Source organism: Somniosus microcephalus, chromosome 33 (assembly GCF_052327205.1).
Source record: "Somniosus microcephalus isolate GS21.2 chromosome 33, FLI_Smic_1.0, whole genome shotgun sequence".
NCBI lineage: Eukaryota > Metazoa > Chordata > Chondrichthyes > Squaliformes > Somniosidae > Somniosus > Somniosus microcephalus.
Genome location: NC_141019.1, coordinates 27,087,581 through 27,104,630, shown reverse-complemented (window position 1 = coordinate 27,104,630; position 17,050 = coordinate 27,087,581). Strand labels below are relative to the sequence as shown.

General features: G+C 45.1%; 1 protein-coding gene across 11 annotated transcripts in view; it reads right to left on the bottom strand.

Moving 5' to 3' along the window:
* kmt2d (lysine (K)-specific methyltransferase 2D) overlaps positions 1 to 17,050 on the bottom strand; it is a 239,566-nt gene that overhangs the window by 114,505 nt on the left and 108,011 nt on the right. For 9 of the 11 annotated variants that reach the window (XM_085972785.1, XM_085972784.1, XM_085972778.1 and 6 more), the window contains 4 exons: positions 11,358 to 11,405; positions 6,862 to 6,999; positions 4,372 to 4,560; positions 3,948 to 4,059 (listed from right to left, as the gene is read on the bottom strand). In XM_085972785.1, the coding sequence (XP_085828911.1) occupies positions 3,948 to 4,059; positions 4,372 to 4,560; positions 6,862 to 6,999; positions 11,358 to 11,405 (487 nt within the window). The remainder of the gene's footprint in view (positions 1 to 3,947; positions 4,060 to 4,371; positions 4,561 to 6,861; positions 7,000 to 11,357; positions 11,406 to 17,050) is intronic. The other 2 variants (XM_085972787.1, XM_085972788.1) reach the window with 2 other exon arrangements.

Below are 17,050 nucleotides of genomic sequence, written 5' to 3'. Positions count from 1 at the left end.
CTTCTAAGTATGTGACTTGGAGGTGGTGGTGTTCCCATGCACCTGCTGCCCTTGTCCTTCTAGGTGGTAGAGGTCGCGGGTTTGGGAGGTGCTGCCGAAGAAGCCTTGGCGAGTTGCTGCAGTGCATCTTGTAGATGGTCCACACTGCAGCCACGGTACACTGGTGGTGGAGGGAGTGAGTGTTTAAGGTGGTGGATGGGGCGCCAATCAAGCGGGCTGCTTTGTCCTGGATGGTGTCGAGCTTCTTGAGTGTTATTGGAGCTGCACTCATCCAGGCAAGTGGAGAGTATTCCATCACACTCCTGACTTGTGCCTTGTAGGTGGTGGAGAGGCTTTGGGGAGTCAGGAGGTGAGACACTCACTGCAGAATATCTAGCCTCTGACCTGCTCTTGTTGCCACAGTATTTATGTGGCTGGCCCAGTTAGGTTTCTGGTCAATGGTGACCCCACCCCCGACAGGATGTTGATGGTGGGGGATTCGGCGATGGTAATGTCGTTGAATGTTAAGGGGAGGTGGTTAGACTCTCGCTCGTTGGAGATAGTCATTCCCTGGCACCTCTGTGGTGTGAAAGTTACCAGCCACTTGTCAGCCCAAGCCTGAACATTGTCCCTTGTTGCATGCGGGCATGGACTGCTTCATTATCTGAGGAGTTGTGAACGGCGCTGAACACTGTGCAGTCATCAGCGAACACCCCCATTTCTGACCTTATGTTGGAGGGAAGGTCATTGATGAAGCAGCTGAAGATGGTTGGGCCTAGGACACTGCCCTGAGGAACTCCTGCAGCGATGTCCTTGGGCTGTGATGATTGACCTTTAACCACCACAACCATCTTCCTTTGTGCTCGGTATGACTCCAGCCAGTGAAGCGTTCCCCCCCACCCCCAATTCCCATTGACTTCAGTTATACTGGGGCTCCTTGACGCCACACTCAGTCAAATGCTGCTTTGAAGTCAAGGGCACTCACGCTCAACCTCACCTCTGGAATTCAGCTCCTTTGTCCATGTTTGGACCAAGGCTGTAATGAGGTCGGCAGCTGAGTGGTCTTGGCGGAACCCAAACTGGGCATCAGTGAGCAGTTATTGGTGAGTAAGTGCCGCTTGATAGCACTGTCGATGACACCTTCCTCCATCACTTTGCTGATGATTGAGAGTAGACAGATGGGGCAGTAATTGGCCGGGATGGATTTGCCCTGTTTTTTGTGGACAGGCCATACCTGGGCAGTTTTCCACATTGTCGGATAGATGCCAGTGTTGTAACTGTACTGGAACAACTTGGCTGGAGGCACAGCTAGTTCTGGAGCCCAAGTCTTCAGCACGATAGCCGGGACGATGTCGGGGCCCATAGCCTTTGCTGTATCCAGTGCGCTCAGCGTTTCTTGATATCACGTGGCGTGAATCGAATTGGCCGAAGACTGGCTTCTGTGATGGTGGGGACCTCAGGGGTAGGCCAATATGGATCATCCACTCCGCACTTCTAGCTGAAGATGGTTGCAAATGCTTCAGCCTTGTCTTTTGCACTCACATGCTGGGCGCCACCATCGAGGATGGGGATACTCATGGAGCAGCCTCCTCCTCCCGTTAGTTGTTTAATGGTCCACCACCATTCACGACTGGATGTGGCAGGACTGCAGAGCTTTGATCTGATCCGTTGATTGTGGGATCGCTTAGCCCTGTCTATAGTATGCTGCTTCTGCTTTTTAGCATGCAGTCCTGTGTTGCAGCTTCCCCAGATTGGCACTTCATTTTTAGGTACGCCTGGTGCTGCTCCTGGCATGCTCTTCTACACTCCTTATTGAACCAGGGTTGGTCCCCTGGCTTGATGGTAATGGTAGAGTGAGGGATATACCAGGCCATGAGGTTACAGATTGTGGTGGAATACAATTCTGCTGCTGTTGATGACCCACAGCACCTCATGGATGCCCAGTTTGGAGCTGCTAGATCTGTTCTGAATCTATCCCATTTAGCACAGTGGTAGTGCCACACAACACGATGGAGGGTGTCCTCAGTGTGAAGACGGGACTTCGTCTCCACAATGACTGCGGTGGTCACTGCTACTAACACTGTCATGGACAAATGCATCTGCGACAGGTAGATTGGTGAGGATGAGGTCAAGTAGGTTTTTCCCTCGTGTTGGTTCTCTCACCACCTGTCACAGGCCCAGACTGGCAGTTATGTCCTTCAGGACTCGGCCAGCTTGGTCAGTAGTGGTGCTACCGAGCCACTCTTGGCGATAGACATTGAAGTCCCCCACCCAGAGTACATTCTGTGCCCTTGCTACTCTCAGTGCTTCTTCCAAGTGGTGTTCAACATGGAGGAGTACTGATTCATCAGCTGAGGGAGGGCAGTAGGTGGTAATCAGCAGGCGGTTTCCTTGCCCATGCTTGACCTGAATCCATGGGGTCCAGCATCAATGTTGAGGACTCCCAGGGCCACTCCTTCCTGACTGTATACCACTGTACCGCCACCCCTGGTGGGTCTGTCCTGCCAGTGGGACAGGACATACCCAGGGATGGTGATGGAGGAGTTTGGCTGAAAGGTATGATTCTGTGAGTATGACTATGTCAGGTTGTTGCTCGACTAGTCTGTGGGACAGCTCTCCCAATTTTGGCACAAGTCCCCAGATGTTGGTGGGGAGGACTCTGCCGGGTCGGCTGGGCGTGCCGTTGCTGTGTCCGTAGCCGGTGCCAAGGTCGATGCCGGGTGGTCCGTCCGGTTTTATTCTTATTATTGTGTTAAGTAACGGTTTGTTACAACTGAGTGTCTTGCTGGGCCATCTCAGAGGCTAGTTAAGAGTCAACCACATTGCTGTGGGTCTGGAGTCACATATAGGCCAGACCGGGTAATGATGGCAGATTTCCTTCCCTAAAGGACATCAGTGAACCAAATGGGTTTTTAACGACAATCCGGTAGTTTCATGGTCACCATTACTGATACTAGCTTTTTATTCCAGATTTATTTAATTGAATTTAAATTCCCCAGCTCTGGATCATTAGTCCAGGCCTCCGGATTACTAGCCCAGTGACATTACCACTACACTACCGTTCCCGGTCTATGGAGGATTGTAGCAATGCACATTCTTTGGCAAGTTGTATTTCTCACCATGCCACTCATGAGGAGCTCCTGGTACCTGCTATGCACCCCACCAAAGGCTAAAATCTATACTGCACTGACTGACTTGTCACTATCCTCCTGGAGGAAGGCGTTGCGGTGAAGAGTCTGTTTGGGGCCAACGTGGCTCCAAGTAAAGGAAGAGGAGAACCAAGCCAATGCTTTGTGACAGATTCTAATCCAGGGCAGTGTTGATGATTAACCTCTCTCATTTTTGGAACCTGGAGGGGTAGACCAATTATTGGGATTTTCCCCATGCAGTTCCAAACAACCTTTCAAGCCAATGCCATAAAAGGCAGGGTGCTGCTAGCTGAACAAACAGCAGGAAATGCTGGGCTAGCAGGCTGCACCTTTTAGCTGGTTACAGTACGGCTCCACACGTTTGGCGGCGACTATGCCTCGACTCTTGCAAACCTGCACCGAAGCTCTCTAAACTTACATAAGTGGGCTGTCTCTCTATGGGGAGGGAGTGTGGAGTGTGCACTGTACATTGGGCAAACAGAAACTCTACTTGTGTGATTTCTCAACAGCTTGGTTTAGAGACTCAAACAGTGATCAGTTTCTTCAATTCTATGACACACCCAGCAGACTGAAAAAACATTTCAGTAACAGTATCAAGATTGTGTTGTAAATCTGACTTTTATCACAATATTCAGGTTGTAAGTTTTTTTTTCTATTAATTCAACAAGATTTTACAGGAGCTCTTTCTGACAGCATACATTAGGACTAAGGGGGGGGGGGGGGGTTGCTTTACAAAACAGACCATTTAACAGCTTCAAACCTTACAACAGCCAGTGCATTTGTAATTGAATCCAAAAAAGAAAATTACAAAAAGCTTACCTGCTTTCAAGAAATGGTGACTGACAGACATTGGGAAATGACTCTCCTACTGCACCCGAAGTCTGTGCCAGAGAACCACCAATGGCAAGTTGCCCAACTGCCATCGTCCCTCCTACAGAACAAAAGAAAAGGAAAAGAAAAACCCTTTTCAGTACCAAGATGCACAAGACACACCCAGGCTCAGGTTCGCAGAACATCACAAGGGAATGGATGGGACAAAAATGGAGGGCGAGGGCTTGCCATGCTGAACATGAACGGCAGATAATTGGAAGGAGCCATGCCATATTGCAGGGGAACAAAAAGGGCAGCAAAGCCCAACCCAATAATTCAAGCTACAGCCAAGTACTCTTTTGAATGGCCTGATGCAACTGACGTGTGCTAGACACAAGACTTTTAGCTATATGAAAAATATGCATTCTCTTACCAGGAAGGAGAGATCGCTGGCTTATAGAAGGTCTGATAAGTTCTCCCAACCCATGGGAAGTGAGAAGATGGCTTTCGGAGGCAGTTCTGATACTACTCAGTGTTGGCTCTGAAAGTGGAGGATTTCCCTGTGATCCCAGAACGTCAGTGAAGAGCTGCTGTACGTCTTTACTCTCCATTTGTGCTAGTTCTGAACCAAGAAAGAATTTTACTCTAGAGATGCAATGTAATTTGTAATACTGAAATTATAACAATTTATCTATCAATTAAATTATTGAACAAATTCTCAACATCAACACACCACATGCTTAATGAGACATAATGAGTAAAACAATGGGTAGTTTTTTTAAATGTATAAATTAATGTGTTCCTCAGACCACCAACTCCCCATGAGTTCCAATGCCTTCAACAGTCAACGAGTGTCAGATGGGCATTCACAATCTGCTTTTGGCTGACAAAGCAACATTACACTCCCCTCTCAAATGGTGGGAAATTCCACCTTGGAATATTCAGCAAGAGTTAGCAGCTTTAAGACAGAAAACTGGCCAAAAAAAAAAGCTTACAAATTACAATGGCACGTTTAGTAACAATAGCAATACTGTTTTTACCGAAGAAAAACACCCCAAGGCACTTCACACAGGAGTCAGACGACAAACACGGACACCACGCCACAGGAGGAAATACTAGGAAGGGTTGGTCAAAGAGGTGGTTTTAAGCAAGGCCTTAAAGGAAGAAAGGGAGGCGGAAAGGCAGAGGGGTTTAGGGAGGGAAGAGCATGGAGTCTAGGTGGCTGAATGAGCGGCCATAAGGGGTGGGTTGTAAGGCTGAACAAGGTCACACAGATAGGGAGGCGTGGGGCCATGGAGAGATTTAAACACAAGGATGAGAGAATGGAGGCACTGGTGGACCAGGAGCCACTGGAGGTCAGCAAGGAAAGGTGTGATGGGGTAAGTAGGACTTGGTGCGGGATAGGATATGGGCAGCAGAGTTTTGCAGGAGCTAAGTTTGCAGAGCACGGAGAATGGGAGAAAGGCAGGAGAGCATTGGAATAGTTGAGTTTGGAGGTCACAAAGATGTGGATGAAGGGTTTCAGCAACAGATGGGCTGAGGCAGGGACAGGGACAGGTGATGTGATGGAGATGGAAGTAGACTGTCTTTCTGATGAGAATATGGGGTAGGTAGCTCAGCTCGGGTCGAATCGGGTACTGAGGCTACGAACAGTCTGGTTGAGGCCGAGACAGTGGCTGGGGAGGGGGGTGGAATCGGTAACAAGGGTATGGAGTTTGTGGCGGGAGCCAAAGACAATAGCTTCGGTCTTCCCAATGTTTAACTGAAAAATTGTGCCCCAGCTAAGACTGAATGTCAGACAAGCAGTAAGGTCGAGAAGGATGTGGAATTATAATGCACCACAGTCACCGTCATAGAAAATGTCATTTGTAACTTTGGTTAGGGCCATTTTAGTGCTATTGGAGGAGGAAGAATCCCGATTGGAGAGATTCAAACATGAAGTTGTGGGAAAGAAGGGCACGGGTTTGGGAGGTGGCAACACCTTTAAAGACTTGAGGGGAGAGGGAAATTGGAGATGGAACAGTAGTATGCAAGGAAAGAGGGGGGGGGGCAAGAGTAGGTTTTTGTTGAGGGCGGTATTTTTCATGGGAAGGGGGGAAAACAGTATGAGGAAAGGAAACCATTTGTCAACTAGCATGGAAACTAGGACGGGAAGTTGAGTGATATGCAATTTAGTGGGAATGGAGTCAAGGGAGCAGGAGGTGGATCGCATGGACAAGGTAAGTTTGGAGAGGGCACAAGGGGAGATAGAAGAGAAACTAGAAAAAGATGCGGGTTCAGGGCTGAGTGGGCAAGGGGGGGCGGGGGAGAAAGGGAGAGGCAGCTGAATGGATGAACTCAATCTTAGTGATGAAGAAATCCATGAGCTCCTTGCACTTGTTGAAGGTGAGGATGAAGGGGAGGGGGGTTTTAGACGGCAGTTGGCGGTGGAGAAAATAAGCCGGGGGTTATATTTGCTCTCCAGGACGCATGGTTTTGGCAAAGGTGAGTGAGGACTGATGGATGGCTAAACCAGTTGTGAGAAAGATACGCTTAAGTATGCCTTGGACATAGAGGGAACAAAGTTGGGCAATACCAGGAGAAAAGACCAAGATGGGGGAAGTAAAAGTTTTACTGGGAGAAAGGCATCAGAGATGAGGTGTCAGGGAACGACTGAACAGATCATCAGCTTCAAAGTGCAGCTGTAGATGACTTGGAGCGATTTTACATCATGCAGTACCTACAAAATTCAAGTGAACTCCACAACACATAACTGTACTCCAAAGGTCATCTGGGCATACACCAAAGATCAAACCATCGACAAGACACTGCCCTGTAATCCTACACACCCTTAACTTGTGAATCACAGCTTCAGCAAAACCCAAAAGCAATCCCCTCTTTTGTCCCTCCATGATCTCTTTTACAAAAATGCTTTTAGACCTACCTTCCGTTACAATCTTGTCAAGATCTGAGCTGAGGGCACCCTCCACTGGAACATCACTGAAAGGCTGGTTTCGCTTTGAACTCTCATTAGGATGATTGGATGAAAGCTCATCCGTAACGGATGAGATGTCAATCCCAGCTTAAAGAAAGGAGCACTGTGATAAGTTACCGAACAAAATTTTTAGCAGTTGCGAAGAGACAAAATGGAGTTGATTTCAATAACACAAAACAGAAGGGAAATGGGAAAAAAAATTTGCAGCCTCAAACTTTAGGTCTACATGACCAACTTTCTTTCCTTTTTCAAAGGAAAAGATTGAAACCATTTTTTAAAAATGGTATATGTCTACCTATTTGCAGAAAATTAGTGAAGTAACAAATACAGACCCAAAATAGTCAAACATGACTGGTAGTGGGAACATACACAACCAAGCAATGTTAACATTCAAAACCAAGTAATGACAGGTGTCAGTCTTAGACCTGTTTATCAATCAAATTCAATCACAGAGCTGAGTTTTGTTCCCAGTCAAATACAAGGTGGAGCACAACACAATAGTGAGACATTTGTCGTTTATGGTTGAGGAAACATAGACTATGCCCACATGTTACAACAAGCACTGCTTCCCGTTAGGTACACCACTGATACTTGATGGCTTAGTTGCTTATAGAATGTCATTTGCAGCCCACAAGCAAAGGTCACACAACTCACAAATGATAGTCATTTGTAATTATGAAGGTCCTTCTAAGGAATGTGCTAAAGCTTCCCCAATGGCTCAGTTGGTAAAGGCAGTGTGCAACAGCTGTGCAGACCAGAGATGCCATATATTATTCCTGGTCTGACAGTAGGGGTGTTATAACTGTCCTCAGTGCCTGCAGACACCAACAGCCAACAGAATTTGCTGCGAATGCCAACAAGTGCAGACTCACAAATGAATGAAGGTCACTTGGGTTCGATACTGGAGAACACCCGACACCTTTCAGCAAGTGTCTTCAGGAGAGGAGAAAATTGTCAAAAAGTAACCAAAAAAAATAGCTGAGGATTCTGTTTAAAATGATTTTCTTAATTTTAGTGAGCTTTCAATGCCAGCAGTTAAAGCATTTGGAATTTAGATTTCAAGAAGGAACCTACTTTCAAATGAATCACAGAATCAGAAATTTACGGCACAGGAGGAGGTCATTCGGTCCATCGTGTCTGTGCTGGAAATGAAGATCTGTATATTTTCTAAATGGTGATAAATCAGAGCTAAACGTTTTCAATAGCCCCAGAAAGCATGAATGAAATTTAAGGAATATTTGGGCTCAAAAAGCTAACATTATTAGAGGTAGACTATCCTTTATCCGAAAACCTCGGGACCAGCCGTGTTTCGGTTTTCGGAAAATTTCGGATTTCGGAAGGTGAGCGAAAACACTTCGGTTTTCAGAGTAATTCGGTTTGCGGGAGTGCGGATAAAGGATACACTATCCCTTATCCGAAAGGGTGGGGGTCGGCGGGGGGTCGGGGTCGGCGGGGGGGTCGGCAAGGGTGGGGGTCGGCGGGGGACGGGGTCGTGCGCGCGACTTACGCTGAGCGATTTCGGTTTTCAGAAGTCATGCTTTGCGCCACTTTCGGCTTTCAGAGGTTTTCTGGTTTCGGATGTGCGGATAAAGGCTGGTACACTATATCTTATCCGAAATGGGGCGGGGTCGGGGTCGGCGGGGGTGGGGTTCGGCGGGGGGGGTCGGGGTCGTGCGCACGACTTACGCTGAGCGATTTCGGTTTTCAGAAGTGCGGAAAAATGCTACACTATCCCTTATCCGGCTAGGCCTGTAAGTCGTGCGCCACTCTGGTCATGTCGTGCGCACGACTTACGCTGACCGAAAAAACCTTCGGTTTTTAGAGGGTTTCGGTTTTCAGAAGTTCGGATAAAGGGTAGTCTACCTGTACCAAGTTCCACCCCTCACAATGATTACTATGTCTAGGCCAGTGAACTGCAAGAAATTATATGGGGTGGGGTATTTGGGGTGAAGTCTACTACAAGAGAACACTAGAGGGGAATACGAGCTGCTAGTACTCAAACCAGACCAGGAACAGTGCATTCACAAAGGTCATGAATGGTGCATGCCAGGAAGACGAGCTCCACCATAGTTGCAGCTCAACATTCTGAACTAATCCAAAATGTCTACAGAGTACCAGCAGCAAAGCTTCACACACTCTTCCGCTTGCCTGTGGAACTCACTCCCAGGTTGTGGCATTATTTGGAACTCGGGTTTTGTATGCAGAAGTCTAAATACAGGATTGGCCATCACTTTCTGAAACAGGAATGAAACTGTGAAATATCTCCGACTTTGTTCAGTGCAACTCTCGCCAACTCTCTGGGGAAGTAGTAAATCAGGGCCAATTTTGTGACAGAGCTGCCCTTGGTTACAACACAAAAAGTAGATCAGAGTGTAATATTATTAGTCTCGGCACAGGATAAATTTTAATTTATCTCGTGGTGGAAACGCTATATAAGTGGCTCTGGATAAGTCCAAACTGGCAACACCAGGTGAAAGGTGTACGAATGAAAGCAGTCAGTTTTTTGAAACATACATTAAGAAGCCAAGCAACAAAAACAAGCATAAAATGTAAACAAATAACCAGCTTAACTTTGAAATGGGGGGTTTCTCCCCAATTTCTTCCCCACTTAACCCTTTTGAGCTCCACGCATCCTCTATCAGCTAGGAAGGCAGAGTTGTCTCAGGATTGTAGCTAGCTGTTTCCACATTGGTTGGCGGGGTTTGCTCATGAGCTATCTCCAACTGAACTTAGCAGACCCAAGGCATATGGCTGTCCTGGTAAACCCAAGCCTGCTAGATTTTGAAACAAATAGATTACCCCACTATATTTTCAAAACTTTTTTTAAATTAATTTTGCCTTTAAAAAACTCACTTGGGGTTAAGATTAGTAATAGATCATTGAGTCCAATTCCTTATGCATGTACTTCCTTCTTAATGCTTTAGTTTGGCTACAGCAGAACCATCAGTTCCCAACAGTTTACCCCACTCTACTAGTACCCCAGTTGAGCATACTATTTTCCTGCAGGATGGGAAATCTTTACATGAACTGCCAAAGGTTTTACAGGTTGTTCTGATGGATAACAATGTGCAAAAGAAATCCAGCAAAAAGTCAACTTGCACTGAATCAGTGATAAAGATGTTGAATAGAAGATATGCACTGTGCCACCATATCGATAGAAAGCATGCATAGGGCAACAGTCAACACAAATTCTATTGAAGGTCTGCAATAATCACAATTAGCACGGTTTCAAATTAAAATTTACAACCTTGACATCATCTCATTGCTCAACTCTCTGCAGGACACGCAACAAAATAAACAAATTAGCTGATTGCCAACAATTTCAATTAACAGTAGCCAATTCAGTATCTTGTGCACGGCTTAGCTTGGATACATTAACATCAACTTCCCAAACCCATTAATATACTTCATTCTGTGCCAGTGATACTGATCACCATGAGGAGCCCTTTTAACAAAATATCTCCCCCAACCCAATTTTCACCCCCCTCTGCTGAAGGCACTTGACACTTGCTGGGATACAGTTGCGTGGGTGTTGACAGCCCGACAGTACCTCATTCCAAGTAGCCATTGTCCACACTGAAGTTCTGCAGGCTATTCAACATTGGAGTGCATCAAAGCCAAGCCCAATGCTGACCTCACTCAAAATCCACAAATGCACACTTTCAACTGGGGGTGGGGGGGGGCTATTGGTGGTGATCAGGAGTGGGAACAAATGTGGCACCACAACTGCATCCCATCTGAGGTCATCTCATTCAGCACAGGCCAGGCAGCAAATCTGGGACCTTGTGGTCTGTAAGGCTCAGGGTCACACCACATGGTGCATTGATCAACTTGGGCACTAGGAACCACCATAATATTTTTTACACAGCAGACGGGGAAATCCTTTGAACAAACTGCCAAATCAGGTTACAAATAAATATTGAGGTGCGAACAAAATTCATCTTTTGTAAATCTTGGCACTTATTACCATGAATGATATTTGAACCAATAATCAGCAATACGACTTGTGCATGCTCAGTCTACTGATGGTCGCTGAAAAACTTCCGCGCCTCAACATTTTTTTATTCCAGTCACTACACCTCCACAACAATACAAATATTTGATTAGGTATAAAATGCAACGCAGGACAATCTAAGATCACAATTGTTACTTCGGAGATATTTTGTGAATGCAAACTGATTTTCACATGCATTTTACAGATAGAATTTCAGAAAATTTAAGGCAGGAAAGCAAAAAAAAAAATCTTTATTGGTTTTGACGTTCACAATTGCTAAAAAAAAAAACAATTATCTTTAAGCACTTGACCAGTAACCTGCTGAATAGACTGGTGATGTCATGTGAATATCCTCTATGAAAACGCAAGCAGACATACAAGCACCCAGGTACAAACTACTGATGTTAACACGTGAACACGCAAAGAGTGGCGAGAGGGTCTGACTGCTTACCAAAGGGAGAGAGGGAGCTGTCTGCGTGGAAAGGACTGAGATCGAAACCTAAAAACCCAAAAGTACAATAAAAACAAAAGGAAAAAAATGAACAGTAGCAAGCAAAAACCATTTAACCCGTTCCAACCTAAAAAGTCCACAACCATCCCTGCAGCATGATAACACAGCCCAATCACTGTGCATGGCCCAAAGCAAACAAGATTCATGACAAAGGTCAAAGTGACCTGCAGTATTTCAGGGTCTCCACTGATATCAGCATGTTGTTAGCCAGAAAGCCTGGATTCTAGAATTAGCTCAATGGTCAGTGTGGTGGACTGATCAAATTACAAATAGACCATACCATAGATACACCTGTAAACAAAACAATAAAATGGACTGTGCAAATGGATCCTAGTCTGGCCTTTACAGTCAAATCGTCAGTTAAGAGAGTGCATTCACAAAGGCCATGAATGGATGCCCAATGTGCTGCATGAACAGTGTAAGTGGAAGGTAGTCTGGCCTTTACAGTCAAATTGACAGCAAGGTGGATTGACAGTGTTGAAGCCCAATTCTGGAAAAGTCCATCCAGGAAAGGGTTAAAAAAAAGTAAAGTGCTTTTATGTGCAATAGAAAGCAAAATAGAAACACCACAAACTGAAGTAAATATTGACTACAATATTTCTGTTTCTAAACAAAGTAAAGTTTAAAGCAAGAATAAAAGACTGCAAGTAAATGTAATTAATACACAGTATAAGAAAGCAGCATAATGGTACTGTTCCAATCCAGTGCCCTCAAACCATTGCCAAGGAGCAACATACTCTAACCCACTTACTCGTAAATGCAATTGGTTTGCCAATTTTCATTTAAGCCGGCAGTTAGGATGTTCCATTGTGGAGAGAACAAGTACTTTGTCCATGTCTTTCCATGGATGCGTGCACCTTTTCAGCCAAGCTGAACGACATTAGAAAGCATGGGAGAAGACAGGGTCCATTAACTTGCTCTCTCAATGGGCCAAAATATGGGTGTCTACAGAAAACTAGGAAGGAAAAGAAGCAGCCTGGAAACTTCAAAAAGGCTGGAGACCCAACTATCAATTTAAAATGAAATATCTATGCTTCCCAACAGTCAGCACCAGTTAGATTACTGCAGGAATCTGTAATGGCATATCCTTTGAGACCCATGCCAATTATAAGTCACTTGGGAAAAATTAGATAATGGCAATTTTTTTTTGCCAGAACACAATTTCTATATTTCGAAATACACTACTACATTAATTTAACATTTTTCAGAAAGTGTGAATTAGCAGAGGTGTACAAGAGGAATAGAATTGCAATGACTTAAATATGACTAGGTGATCTCCTGTGGCACTACTTCAATAGTCTGGAGCACAGTTGCGAGGGTTTGCTGCTAAGATGGAGTTGTGTCTAATGTGGCCTGTCCGTTTAAGGCCAGACCGCTCGAGTACTCCCTCTGTGGGGAAGCGGTGTAAGCAGGCAAATGTGCAGCTAACTGTCGTGGTTTGTAAACTCCGGAGGTCAATTATGGGGCAGTTGTGGCTGCTTCGAAGTTACTGGTTCCAGGGCAGAAAACCCCAGCATGAAATGGCTGGCTTTCTTTCCCTCGTTTTTATTTTTTTTTAAAGATTTATTTCTATCTAATAAATTTAAGAGGGATGCAGTACTTTGCAGGACAGGCATGGGCTAGATGGTATAATATTTCCATCTCACTAATTTCTCTGCATCTTCACCAATTATTGTTATTTACTGGATTGGTTTATCCAATCTTTTCTAAAGTTTAGGTTACAAAGAAAAACTGGAGAAACTGGGGCTCTTAAAGGAGGCGACTGAGAGGAGACCTGATAGAAGCATACAAGATATTAAACGGCATTGGCAAGGTCATTGCAGAACGTTACTTCAATATATGCCAGATACTAGAATCAAGAGGCATTGGTTAAACTGGTGAAAGGAAAATTAAACGACTGATATTACAAAGCACTTCTTCATGGAAAGCGTGATCAACACTTGGAAAGCTCTTCCAGATCAGTTCGTGGAGGCATAAAACTCAATAGATATTTGGGTGATATGATGCAAGTTTTTATTTCTTCTGGATGGATGAACTAAAATGGGCTTAATGACCTCCCCCATCTGTATCTATCTGGCATTCGTATAATCTCTGCCTTTAAAAAAAAATGTCCTTACATTCCCGATTCTATTTTGCTGTTCATCTGGTCAGTCGCTAATTCTGTCGCAAGTACCAGAAAGCCAACACGTCTTTGGGATTTGTGCAAGGCAACAAGTTTGAGCTTGGTTTCTTTGTAAGCTTGTTCCTTGTTTTATGGGATGGGAGGAAAGAATTTGATATGAAAGGACAGACAAATCAGAGCAAGTGCACCAGAAGTCAAGGGTTCGCAAGTATACACAAGCAAGGGAGTGCATGTCAGATGCACATGCGGAGTCAGGAGTCAGCAAACAACAGACTGACAGTGGGCAGGGACAGGTTTTTTCTGCCTGCCCATCCCCCAAAAGTGCATCTACCATGCCATTGCTCCCAAGACCAGCCACAGCTGCACCAGAGCCAGACAGCAGACTCAAAACCAAACTCAAAGCCCAGCCCAGGAATGGACCTTAGGCCTCAGGTTTCAGCAATGTGCATCTTCTGCATTTTCAACAGAGTTGGGCAATTTTCTGTGTAAATATAGTTTTTGCAAATTATTTAAATTTTTTACATTAGCTATAAATTGCATTTGCTACCCTGTATAAGTCAACTGGGTGAGTGAAAAAGATGGCAGCCTAAAATTTACACCGATTTCACTAGACCCTTTAAAAAAAAAAATTGGTAGCAGTTTGCGGATCCTGAAGGTGTCGCTTACATTTACAGTCCCACTTACGACATGTTGATTGGTGTGTTCCAATCCTGCTCAGTTGGGAGGCCTGCATACTCAAACAATGATATAGCACAGAAGGCGGCCATTTGGCCCATCATGCCTGTGCCGGCTCTTTGCAAGAGCTAGCCAATTAGTCCCACTCCCCTGCTCTTTCCCTGTAGCCCTGCAAATTTTTCCTTTTCAAATACAGTACATATCCAATTTCCTTTGGAAAATTACTATTGAAGTGCATTCAAGTTCATAACTAGCTGCATTAAAAAACTCTCATCTCCCCCCTGGTTCTCTTATGTATACCATACCCCAGTCAATCAATTGCAAGTGTCGTACTTACTTCCTGTAAATGTTACCCCCTGTCATACAATTGCGACTCACCACGAGTACCTCCACGGGAGATTTGCTAGTACGCACACACGGATCTCCTGTTACTTTGCTCACAAGGAGTCTGAGGATCTGTTGATCTGCTGTTTTATCCCATCTAACGCACAATATATTATGGGGACCAATGATTGACATTGTTTGAATAAATCTGTGTTTCTATTGTAGAGTACTGTTGATGGTACTTTCAGCCGCTAAATTCACAATTGCATGTCTATTTTTACATAATGAGGAATTTTATATGATGTGATTGAGAACGCAAAAAAAGTAAATGAGAAATAATGTAGAAATTAGTTAATTTAGTTGAAAAATAAATTGAATGTATATTGTAAGCTTTTTACCGATATATACACATATATACACAAATAAAAAATACAATTTGCATAAAAATATCCACACAAGTTACTTTCTTGTATAGATGTAACATTTATGTCTGAATGTGCCAAGTGTGCACTGAATGTTGTCTTTATGATGGTGTGTGTGCGCGCACGCAAACGCGCATGATAGTGAGTGAGAGAGAGCCTGAGAACAAGAGAGAGAAAGAACGAGAGGAGAGTATTCAATAGGAGAGAGAGAGAGCGCAAGAGTGCACTGGCGAAAGTAGTCTTCATGTAGGGGGCCTGACACTGCGAGTGCGATTGTGCATGCTGGGGGAAGATTATCTCCATGTTGAGTGTTGAACAGTGGGTGGGGCACAATGTTTAATTGGAAAATTGTTTTAATGGGGATGATGGGAGTTTGTCACGAACATGTCACGTTCCTCGACTCCCCTTCTCCCGCTTCCTTCCCCAAACCTGCCTCCCTCAATCCCTCACCCAGTCTCTTTCTTCCCCCTGCCCAAATCACTCTCAACCCCTTCACCCACCTGCGGCAACTCCCCATCTCACTCACTCTCGCGTGTTGTGTGCACTCGCCCTGCTGCGCCACTCTCACGCCCCGCTGCACCCCACACTCGCTCATTGTGGGGAGTGCCTTTTTCTGGTACGAGCCCAAATTTATTTCTCAGCTGGAAGGAGGAGATTTTATGAAGTCTCCTTTCCTGATCTGTGGAATCTTTCCACCACAGTTGGGCTAGACATTATGTAGGTTGGCTGTTGTTGTGTAATGTCACCTGATTGAACGTTGCAATTACCCATCACAGTACCACCTAACGGCGTAACAGGTACTGCATGGAATGTTGTGCCCACCCTTGCATTTTTAATATGCAACAGATATTTACTAGCAAATCTCCCATGGTGTTGCTGGCAATGAGTCAAAGGATAAGTTTCATACTATGTAATCTACAACATATCAAGGCCATTGATTTAGTGATTGAAGAAGTCAAATTACATTTTTATTAAAATGTAAGCAATAAAATTGGTCTCAAATTTTATGATGTGCACAAATGCATGGAAATTGTAAATCAACTGTTTCAATTGCTGTTAAAAGTTAGCTTTATCGGTTACCCTTTTTATATTAAAAAAAACTCCCAGATACAGAGAAAGATGATAGGGAAGGTGTCCCATTTAGTCAGTAGGTAGATCATAGGAACCACGTTGCAGTAGTGGAAAGGTTTTTTTTTTTGGGGGGGGGGGGGGGGGGGGGACGTCATGTGCATTGATTAGGTCAAGATGGTAATCCTGGGATCAGTCAGTAAGAATTGTTGGGGAGGCAGGGAAAGATGAGTAGAGCAGCACAAGAGTCCAGGAGAGCTCCGATAGGAGTTACGGGGTATGGATGCAGGGGTGGTCATGGTATTTGAGAACACCGAGTAGGACATACCAAGGTCTGATAGAAATGAGAGAGGAGAGAAGCGATGAAAGAGTCGAGGGGTGTGGAAGGGGTAGGAGAGGGGTCCCCAGGCTGATGTGTATGGCAATGGTGGGAGGATGGACTGGGAATAAATCAGTACTAAGACGGCACTGGCAACATGGGAGCTTTGGGAAGAGGGATGCTGGGTGTGGGAGTCCGAACAGGGAGGTCGCAGAGTACTTTTGACAGAATTGCGGTGCTGGGGTTGTCTCAGGGGTGGGGGCAGCCGTGGAAAGAAAAGGGATGGTTGTGTGGAGTGGGACAGGGGGCAAGGAGTGGTATAAAGGTGCTCAAGCCAGGGGAATTTCGTGTAAAACGAGCGCCTCGGCAGTTATTCGAGGGCAAAAAACCACCACACACACACACACCACACACCAAGGTTTTCACAGGTCACTGTTGGGGAAATCAATCCGGGCACCGCTACCACCACCTCCTGTGACCGTCTCCTCCTCTCGAGACTGCCACAACTGAACCCTGATCCTCAACCTCAAGGCCCAAACAACCCATCCACAGTGCCAAAGCTGAAGTTCCTTAAGCTTATTTTCAATGCTTTTACTTTTTTTTTTAAAAATAAGTGCTGAAAACATTAAGGATCTTTAGAGCAGTTCATGGCAACGCTAAGAATGAAGCTTTCACGACTGCGGAAAGGGGTGGTGGGGAATGA